The sequence below is a fragment of the Oncorhynchus masou genome, chromosome 18 (genome assembly GCF_036934945.1).
Source record: "Oncorhynchus masou masou isolate Uvic2021 chromosome 18, UVic_Omas_1.1, whole genome shotgun sequence".
NCBI classification, from domain to species: domain Eukaryota; kingdom Metazoa; phylum Chordata; class Actinopteri; order Salmoniformes; family Salmonidae; genus Oncorhynchus; species Oncorhynchus masou.
In genome coordinates, this window is record NC_088229.1 from 56,643,631 (window position 1) to 56,655,296 (window position 11,666).

General features: G+C 43.1%; 1 protein-coding gene across 1 annotated transcript in view; it reads right to left on the reverse strand.

The window, feature by feature from the left end:
* Nucleotides 1-759: 759 nt before the first annotated feature.
* Nucleotides 760-11,666, reverse strand: part of ankfn1b (ankyrin repeat and fibronectin type III domain containing 1b) — an 84,473-nt gene continuing 73,566 nt past the window's right edge. The window contains exon 4 of the mRNA XM_064993555.1: nt 760-876. Coding sequence (XP_064849627.1) covers nt 760-876 — 117 coding nt within the window. The remainder of the gene's footprint in view (nt 877-11,666) is intronic.

Here is an 11,666-nt window from a genome sequence, read left to right on the forward strand (position 1 = left end):
CAGACACACAGCAAACGCCGCCCAGCTCCTCCACTGTCCGTTGCTTAAGTCGACGTCAAATGTCCAACACATCATGAACCATCTGTCGCTCTTGTCAACCAGCGCTGCATTCCTGTTGTTTTCTTTCCGGCCAAACCCAGGTTAGAAGAAGGTTAAAGAACTCCCAGAGGAAGAACGCAAACAGCTCAGAGCTCTTCCAAAGAGTGTTCCCAGGGCCCCATATGGAACGCATCATTAAGCTAATCACCTCCATAATGACTGTGCTAATTCTAATATGGCCAGGGGCAGCTAGCACCGCCGCAGCCTGGTATATCCTGGATACTATTCATTAGGCACCAAATGGAAGAAAACAGAGAGGGACTACATACAATTGGTCCAATAAACACTTTTTTTGTGTTCTGTTGCAAAACGGTAACCTACGGTGTGTCCTGAATGAACACAATCCAGTTCTATTGAAGCCCACTGCTGCCTGCTATGCCGTGCTCTGCTATTGTTGTGCTGCTCCCTGGTGGTAGTGACAGGTATTGCCTATTGCTTTGTTACGGAACCCACTTCTTGTGTCAATGGGGATCCATTTGCAACGTAGGTCAGTAATGAGTGTAATCAAAGAATCAAGTGCTGATGCACTATGAAAACAAGCCACACACCGAAGCACTCCATGGTGTGTATTAGACTACTGGGCCAATGGAATCGCCCGAAATGTAACATAAACGTCAGGTCAGTCTGAATGTGCTTGTGTGACCAATGCGAAATGGCTAGCTAGTTAGCGGTGGTGCGCACTAGTTCTTCCCCTTGCTCTGCAAGGGCCGCGGCTTTTGCGGCGCGATGGGCGACGATGCTTCGCGAGTGACTGTGGTTGATGTGTGCAGAGGGTCCCTGGTTCGAGCCCAGGTTGGGGCGAATAGAGGGACGGAAGCTATACTGTCACACTTGCTTAAGACTTGTCCATAAATGTTTGTCCTGTCTTCCTAAATGCTAGTCTAATCAGCACAGTGTCGCACATTTGCTACTTGAATTGATCTCCAACGACTAGCATTGTCTGTGAGGAGCTGTTTGAATGAAGTATCAGCATGGTCCTCTTCAGAGCCAGTGTGAACCTGTTGTTGTGGTGTTCGGTGTTATTATGCGTGAGCACGGCCCAATGTCTCCTGTCTGGCTGAGAGGACCGGTACAGAGAGACAGGGGGCTCCTCCAGAGGGAACAGTCCTATTTAACCAAACCACAGCCTAGCAGGGACCCTTTGACCTACGCACCATGAATATCAATCAGATCATTGGACGAAGGGCACCACTGTGAGATCCCCATCCAGACAAACTCTCACACAAACACACACAAGCAGCAGGTACACAAACACACACACACACACACACACACCAGTAGGTAGATGGTACATCCTTGTCACAACAAGATATGAATATATATCTGGTTATGTATTTTTCTCCGTCAATCACTGACTCACATTCACTGCTAAAATTCAGAGAATCAGCAATCAACATAGACTGGTTCATTACTTGCCACAGTGACTGAAGTGGACAGTAGTTCACTTGACTAATTAAGAATCCCTGTGAGTCATCATGACACATACCGTTCCAGAGGAGAGGTTCGGTAAACAACGTAGATTGGCACAAACAGATCGTCACACGGTCACAAATAAGCGTGTACCTTTCCAGTTTGAAGCATCGCTCAGTTCTGGAGTGAAAGTGATCAACCATTTAGCCACACCATTACAGAAATCAAACTATTTCTCTCTGAAACACACACACAAAAACTATTTTCTCTGTCTCCTGCACACCCAAACAAGGAAACCAACCCATGACCCCCACACACACACACACACTCACTGCCAGTCTGTGGTGCCATGGCAACTCAAATAAATCTAGAGCTGGAGTCAAATCTGCTGCAGTTGCCTGTCTCATGCTTTGCCCAAACATTCCCTAATTTACTGCTCTGCCTCTTATTGCTGCCAGCTCTACCATAGCATATCTCGACCATATCTCCCTCTCTCTCTCTCTCTCTCTCTCTCATGCAGTAGCCTACAAAGAAATGTGTGCTCTGTTCACAGTGGTCTATTTTGTTTTGCAAATGAACTTATGCAGACACCTTGGCTGTGTTACGCTCCAACACCAATACTGACACATCACAGGAAGAGGAGGAGTGGAGTGGGGGAGCGAGGGAGGGAGGGGCAAGGGTGAGAAGGAGCGGGCTGCTGACAAGCAAAACAACCCCGGCTCAACACCGGGAAGCAAATAGAGCGAACAGGAAAGGACATCAGGACACTACCGCAAAATCTACATGTGACAACTGTGGCCAGGTCTGCCTCTCACAGATTGGACTTCACACACACACACCCCAACCCATCGCTATGCTGTCGTCAGCCCTAATGGATGCAATTAGTGAGGAAAAAAATAAACAACCAGGCAAAAAAAAATTGATTCAGTGACTAATCAGCTGATCTGTTTATTTTGCACAGACAGCTGCTCCGCATACTAATGGAATGCAGTACACACAAGCACGTGCATGCACACACACACACACACACACACACACACACACACACACAAACAGTAACCTACGAAACAACACGGCCACTGTTTCTCCTCGTTGATATATCACTTTGTTTGTCATTGTGAAAGCATCTGCTTTTCTACAAAATGACTGCCTGGGATGTGCAAGGTGTACACTAAGTGATTGTCTGCGGGACAATGAATGAAGCGAGCGGTTGTTGGTTCTCTCGTTGTTGTTTTGACGAGCTCACACAGCGAAAGAGCTGCAAAATGATCAACAGAACAACAAACACAAAAGAGGTTATTACTGCTCAGCCTGTTTCTGTAGCCAAGATGGCTGCCTGGCTTTTGGAGTGAGAGAATGTAAATGAGAAAAGAAAACGTATTTATACAACATGTAGAAACCTATTTCCATGGCTTAATCTTGGATTAAAACGTTGATTTTCCGCCTAAACGTAATTATTTTTCATGAGATGGCCATAAACAATAACTGGTAATGTTGCATAGTTTTAGAAAGGTCTGGAACTCAACTTTCTGGTAAAATAAATTGCTGAGGTGTACACACTTTTGAGAATATAAGTTGAAGTACATAGTACAAATATTAGGAAAATAATGTAAAATCATAAATTATTTTTTCCCTATTCAACAAAAATTACATTACTGAAATGCTTTCTAAATATACACTGAACAAAAATATAAACGCAACATGTAAAATGTTGGTCCCATGTTTCATGAGCTGAAATAAAAGATCCCAGAAATGTTCCACATGCACAAAAAGCTTATTTCTCTCAAATTTGTTGACATCCCTGTTCGTGAGCATTTCTCCTTTGCCAAGATCATCCATGAACTGTAACTCAGTAAAATCGTTGAAATTGTTGCATTTATATTTTTGTTCAGTGTAGTAAAAATCAAATGATAAACGACTTACAAGGATCTCACCTTTCTTATAACCGTAAAAAAATATATGATCATACTGAGCGAAGTAGAAACACCATTCCAATGTGTACAGACTCGTTACAACTTCAGCTTTAAGCACAAAGTGTCTGTCTGTTGACCAAGAGAAAGTGGTCTTGATGAAATTTTATGACATTATTTAGGCACTGGACCGTACAATGTTCACTGAACACTGTGCGCCAAAATGTCAGTTGGAACCGGTCCAGAACCGCTTAAAGTCCCCTAAATAGGTGACATAACATCAAAGAGTTTTTAAATGACAACCATTGTTCTCTTTATGGAAATATCTGGTGGCAGAAATTAGATGTTGATTTCAAAAGCATGTCGTCTGATGCGAGAGAGAGAAATGTGTTCAGAATTACTAACAAAGTGTAAATTGTCCCTCGCTCCTGCATTCATTGTCCTGTAAAAATGCTTTGGCACTAAAACAAACTCCTAGCAACCATTGCTGATTGGCAATGACTAATTATATTCTACAGGGGATGGCATTTCACCCCTCCGCTATCATGTAGTCGTTGTTTATTTGCGTTAGCTCCCTGAACTTATACCTTAGCTTCAGCTCAGTGGGCTAACACAGTCCTGTATAGTGCACAGGGGAGCCCGGTTCAAACCCAATCAGTCACATTGGTACTGTAAGTTGCGTTTTGGTAGCGCATCAGCTTCTAGGGTTGTTTCGGACAGGAGTTGGTCAAAGGAGTTCGAACCCAGTCGGTTACACAAGACTTATCTAGCACAAACAGAAATACAACTATTCTAATCCAACTTGTATTGCAACAGTATCGCTCCAAATGATACCGTGGCTTTAAAAATGTCTTACCCCTAAACACAGGCGACACGTCATCCGGTCCAGAGTGGTCCCCATCTCATTAAAGGGGGTGTAGGACGGTCCGATTTGGGAATATCTGTCAATCTTCACAATAGATTTTTATATCACAGAGATATGGTTCTCTCTACCGGTTTCTTCTCAACCCAGTGATAATTGGGTAATTCTTAGACAACCTTGCGTGTTTGACAGAGAAAGACATCCACACACTCTCTCATACACCCAGACAGGCACCCCTCACAGAGGTCCCCCACCGACTCTCCCCTTCCATGGTTGGTGTCACGTTCCTTCTGGGGTTATTTGAGAACCAATTACAAAGTCAAGCTAGGTAATGATGGATCCTCTTACCAGATCTCATGACCACGAACAATAACGACAACTTCAATCTCGAATGACCACAACCCAACCCCTCTCCTCTCTCCTTATGTCTCAGGTTATGGTCCTCTATAGTGGTGGAAGAGGCGCCACACGGGACTAACCCCATTTGGAACACCCAACATCCCCTTCTCAAATTAGGGTTGTCATGAAAGGTTCTGTAGATGACAGGTGGGAAATAATGGTTGGTAAGAGGTTGGTGTTGTGTGGCTCAGTTGGTAAGACTGTGTGGCATTAGCAACACCAAGGTCACGGGTTCATTTCTCGCAGGGGTGACCTGTACGGTCAGTGACTTTAGATAAAAGTGTTTGCTTGGCATTTGCAGTGAGCTCCAAAGCTATTGGGACAGTGCCACATTGGTGTTTTTTAATGCTCTGTACTCCAGCGTTTTGGATTTGAAATGATACAGTGACTATGGAGGTTAAAGTCCAGACTGCCAGCTTTAATTTGAGGGTATTTTCATCCATATTGGGGGAAACGTTTAAAATTACAACACTTTTTGTATATAGTCCTCACATTTTAGGGGAGCAGAAGTACTAGGTCAAATTCACTTATATGTGTATTAAAGTAGTAAAAAGTGAAGTATTTGGGCACATATTCATAGCACGCAATGACTTCATCGAGCTTGTGACTCTACACATTTGTTTGTTTTGGCTGCGTTTCAGATTATTTTGCGTCCAGGAATTAATGGTAAATAATGTAGTGTGTCATTTTGGAGTCACTCTTATTGTATATAAAAAAATGACATGTGTCTTAACACTTGTACGTGAATGTGAATGCTACCATGATCCATGGATAATCCTGAACCATCGTGAATAATGATGAGTGAGAAAGTTTGAGATGCAAAAATATCGCATGTTAATTTTGTCCACCCACACCAGACGCAATCAGGACAGGCAGGTTGAAATAACTAACTCTGAACCAACTATATTAATTTGGGGACAGGTCAAAAAGCATTAAACATTTATGGCAATTTAACGAGCTAGCTTTCTGTTGCTAGCTAATTTGTCCTGGGATATAAACATTGGGATGTTATTTTACCTGAAATAGACAAGGTCCTCTACTCCAACCAACAATTAATCCACAGAAAAGATGGTGAACCGGGTTTGTTTCTAGTAATCTCTCCTCCTTCAGGTTTCTTCTTTGTTGGACTCTATATAGTGGTTAGCAACCAACTTTAAGGTGCATTACCACTGCCAACTGGACTGGAGTGTGGACCTCAGTTCATCTTTCAATCACCCATGTGGGTATATGTAAGGAAGAGGCGGGACTTGCAGCGCGTGAAGCATCACAAATAGAACCAAGTTCTATTTTAGCGCCTGTCTACGCAGACGCTCGTTGACACGCGCGAGCAGTGCGGGTGCAATGACTGAATAGCATGCATGTGTACATTTATTTTGCAAACGCGAGCGGTGTGGTCAGCATGTCACCGGCATAAACACTGAAAAGACGAATCAGACGTGTGTGGCAATAGCTATCACGTGAGGTTGCCACCAGAGACGCTGGCTAAGGTCGCTAGCTAGCTGCAGTGTCCAACCATGCAGCTAGCTAACATTAGCTAGCTGCAGTGTCCAACCATGCAGCTAGCTAACGTTAGCTGGCTGCAGTGTCCAACCATGCTGCTAGCTAACGTTAGCTAGGTCAAGTGGTCCGTCCGGCGCAGAATCCGGTCACTCCACTGCGCTCTCTCTCACTCTGGGTGTGTTTGTGTGTCTCTGAAATGTCCTTTTGTTTTCATGACGAGGCCTATAAGCACGTCTGTCAATGCAGTCCGTGTATCATCTCAGTAAGCTTGAGTTGACCGTGGCAATTGATATCTGCAGTGTATGATTCTTACCTGGATACCAACCTTCGTGTTTATTCCTTGCTGACCTGTGTCTGATTTGCACACTAGTAACACGACTGACAAGAGAAATGTCGATACTGATCGTTGTCTGACTGTTGCAATAGTTACCCGATTTCATTCTGAGTGGAAGATTAAACATCACACTTGGCGTAGACATTTTTAGTAGGCATTCACCATCACATGTCCTTGAAATTATATTGTGAAATACATTTTCATTAATGCTATTACATTTTTGTTTTGTATTATTCCAATGTCAAGTACCATTGACCTTTTTATGAAATTGAGCACATTGATTTGAGTCAACTTTGAATCAGACCGTCATTGAAACTGTACCACCTATGGACTTTGTTTGCTGTCAGTCTTCTTTCAAGACTACCGGTGCTGGAGGACATCTGCAAAATGGTGCTGGCAGACTTAAATAATGGTGCTGGAGGACATCTGCAAAATGGTGCTGGCAGACTTAAATAATGGTGCTGGCAGACTTAAATAATGGTGCTGGCAGACTTAAATAATGGTGCTGGCAGACTTAAATAATGGTGCTGGCAGACTTAAATAATGGTGCTGGCAGACTTAAATAATGGTGCTGGCAGACTTAAATAATGGTGCTAGCAGACTTAAATAATGGTGCTGGCAGACTTAAATAATGGTGCTAGCAGACTTAAATAATAAATGAATGTCAAATCAATTTCACTAAGTTCCTGTCCTTTTGATTCGCTGTCACAGTTTACCATAAAGTATTTAAAAACGTACTAACTCAATATGTAACTACTACCTATTAAGTTGTTTTCTGATCGGTTACTTTTCACTCTTTCTTAAGTAGTTGAAGTGGATACATTTACTTTTACTTGACAGAATTACAGTCCAAGGAACTGTCCTTTACGTATGTACAGATTTTCATTATTCTACCCACCTCTGCAAATTACACAACTATAAAATGTGGGGCGAGCAACCCCACTGGAGGAAAGTTGACCGATCTACAGTAGACCTATATCTGTCAATCAACTGATGGCCCAAAACATCCCCACTGGAGGAAAGTTGACCGATCTACAGTAGACCTACATCTGTCAATCAACTGATGGCCCAAAACATCCCCACTGGAGGAAAGTTGATCGATCTACAGTAGACCTACATCTGATAGCCCAAAACATCCCCACTGGAGGAAAGTCATCTTCCTACATCTGTCAATCAACTGTGGCCCAAAACATCCCCACTGGAGGAAAGTTGATCGATCTACAGTAGACCTATATCTGTCAATCAACTGATGGCCCAAAACATCCCCACTGGAGGAAAGTTGACCGATCTACAGTAGACCTACATCTGTCAATCAACTGATGGCCCAAAACATCCCCACTGGAGGAAAGTTGATCGATCTACAGTAGACCTATATCTGTCAATCAACTGATGGCCCAAAACATCCCCACTGGAGGAAAGTTGATCGATCTACAGTAGACCTACATCTGTCAATCAACTGATGGCCCAAAACATCCCCACTGGAGGAAAGTTGATCGATCTACAGTAGACCTATATCTGTCAATCAACTGATGGCCCAAAACATCCCCACTGGAGGAAAGTTGATCGATCTACAGTAGACCTACATCTGTCAATCAACTGATGGCCCAAAACATCCCCACTGGAGGAAAGTTGATCGATCTACAGTAGACCTATATCTGTCAATCAACTGATGGCCCAAAACATCCCCACTGGAGGAAAGTTGACCGATCTACAGTAGACCTACATCTGTCAATCAACTGATGGCCCAAAACATCCCCACTGGAGGAAAGTTGACCGATCTACAGTAGACCTACATCTGTCAATCAACTGATGGCCCAAAACATCCCCACTGGAGGAAAGTTGATCGATCTACAGTAGACCTATATCTGTCAATTAACTGATGGCCCAAAACATCCCCACTGGAGGAAAGTTGATCGATCTACAGTAGACCTACATCTGTCAATCAACTGGTGGCCCAAAACATCCCCACTGGAGGAAAGTTGATCGATCTACAGTAGACCTATATCTGTCAATCAACTGATGGCCCAAAACATCCCCACTGGAGGAAAGTTGATCGATCTACAGTAGACCTACATCTGTCAATCAACTGATGGCCCAAAACATCCCCACTGGAGGAAAGTTGATCGATCTACAGTAGACCTATATCTGTCAATCAACTGATGGCCCAAAACATCCCCACTGGAGGAAAGTTGATCGATCTACAGTAGACCTACATCTGTCAATCAACTGATGGCTCAAAAAATCCCCACTGGAGGAAAGTTGATCGATCTACAGTAGACCTATATCTGTCAATCAACTGATGGCCCAAAACATCCCCACTGGAGGAAAGTTGATCGATCTACAGTAGACCTACATCTGTCAATCAACTGATGGCCCAAAACATCCCCACTGGAGGAAAGTTGACCGATCTACAGTAGACCTATATCTGTCAATCAACTGATGGCCCAAAACATCCCCACTGGAGGAAAGTTGACCGATCTACAGTAGACCTACATCTGTCAATCAACTGATGGCCCAAAACAGCTCGTCAACTCAGCCAGGGAAAACACAAACAGGAGCCTATTGTCGGTTTTCACACCTTTCATCACGTGACATCACGTGGATAGGCTAACGGGTAGCATACAAAATGGAGCCTATCAGATTAGTCAAATAACAAGGGGGCCTTTTGCAACCAGCTGATGTCTCGCTTAAACCATCAATATGCGCCAAATTCACCCGCACAACTGATGTCAATTCCAACCATTATAGGGCACCTCTTTACCGCTCCCTAAAAGGTTATGTAGGTGTTACCTTATTCAGAGATCTATATATAACGATGAGATGCTCAACTCTCCGTCCTAACAATGGGAGTCGTTGTCCCAAAAGCAGGAAGCCAGGCGACAAGATTAGGTCTGCATATTAAGCCCACAGAAATGCATTTGGGCTTATTCTGGACAGATTTTTGGTGAGAGTGAGCCTTCTCGCTTCGCCTCATCCTCTCTGCCTTAGTCCTGCTTGCAACCAAAGCCTTTCAAGAGATACTGTGTGTTTGCCCGATTGTCAAGAGAACAACTCAGTCCTTTCGTAGCCCTTTCCTGCAGTCAATGACCAAAAGCTTCCTTTGGTCTCATGGGTGGAACGTTATTGATACTTTTCATAATTAATCAAGATGATTTTAAATAACAGGTGTTTCTATGTCAAACTGTTTTGTTATATTTCAGTCTTCTGTGATGTACATTGTGACGCAAACTCAACATGTAATACATCTCAACTCTAAATCTAATATGGTGCAGGTGTTTTCTTTTTCTTAAGCCCATAACCATGTGTGTGAGGTGAATACTTTTGTTTCCAAGTAGATGTGTTTGAGACTACTAAGAATCACTCTGTGTGACCCTGATTTAGCCCACTGCAGTAAAAGGTTAACAGACTAAGGGCGATTTATCTATTTGACAAGCATCCGTGCACTAGAAATGAACTATTTCCTCATTTCCCACAGCAAATCTAATGTGGCAATTTACCCAAAACATTGTATGAATGTACTCTAATGTTGGTGTAGCCTACTGTTATTATTTTATTAGTTTCCCATTTATGTTATCCAAAAGTGTCTGGTATGGTCATTTCTTATCAAGATCGGGGGTCAAATATCCCTGGACTGTCCATATGTGAAACATGTCACTAAATCAAGTCAATCAGGGGGATTGAGTTATTTGTGTCAGAAGGGACACATTGTGCCCGAACCGTCTGGTTGTGTTGTAGACTTGAGGTCTATTTGTAGTTACTACCGTGTGTCCTGAAAGTCTTCCCAACAAAATCAGTCTCTAGTGTTCAGTCTCTATTGACCTACTGTCGGCAGAATCTTTGGAAGAACCGATCGCATGCAAATGCATTCTGTGTGGTTGATCATTGGCTCATTGATAATTGTACTACTGTTCAAAAGTTTGGGGTCACTTGGAAATGTACTTGTTTTTGAAAGAAAAGCAAATTTGTGGTCCATTAAAATAACAAAATTGATTAGAAATACAGTGTAGACATTGTTCATGTTACTATTGTAGCTGGAAACGGCAGAATTTTATGGAATATCTACATAGGCGTACAGGGGCCCATTATCAGCAACCATCACACTAGCTGTGTTAGCTAATCCAAGTTTATCATTTTAAAAGGCTAATTGATCATTAGAAATCAATTTGCAATTATGTTAGCACTGCTGAAAACTGTTCTGAATAACGAAGCAATAAAACTGGCCTTCTTTAGACTAGTTGAGTATCTGGAGCATCAGCATTTGTGGGTTCGATTACAGGCTCAAAATGGCCGGAAACAAAGAACATTCTTCTGAAACTCGTCAGTATATTCTTGTTCTGAGAAATTAAGGCTATTCCATGCAAGAAATTGCCACGAAACTGAAGATCTCGTACAACGTTGTGTACTACTCCCTTCACAGAACAGCGCAAACCGGCTCTAACCAGAATAGAAAGAGTAGTGGGAGGCCCCGGTGCACAACTGAGCAAGAAGCCTCACAAGTCCTCAACTGGCGGCTTCATTAAATAGTACCCACAAAACACCCGTCTCAATGTCAACAGTGATGAAGCGACTCTGGGATGCTGGCCTTCTAGGCAGAGTTGCAAAGAAAACGCCATATCTCAGACTGGCCAATAAAAATAAAAGATTAAGATGGGCAAAATAACACAGACACTGGACAGAGTAAGATTGGAAAAAAAGTGTTATGGACAGACAAATCTTAATTTTGAGGTGTTCACATCACAAAGAAGAACATTCGTGAGACGCAGAAAAAATGAAAAGATGCTGGAGGAGTGCTTGACACCATCTGTCAAGCATGGTGGAGGCAATGTGTTGGTCTGGGGGTGCTTTGGTGGTGGTAAAGTGGGAGATTTGTACAGGGTAAAAGGGATATTGAAGACGGAAAGCTATCACTCCATTTTGCAACGCCATACCATACCCCGTGGACGGCGCTTAATTGGAGCCAATTTCCTCCTACAACAGGACAATGACCCAAAGTCCAGCTCCAAACTATGCAATAACTATTTAGGGAAGAAGCAGTCAGCTGGTATTCTGTCTACAATGGAGTGGCCAGCACAGTCACCATATCTCAAACCTACTGAGCTGTGGTGAGAGCAGCTTGACCGTATGGTACGTAAGAAGTGCCCATCAAGCCAAT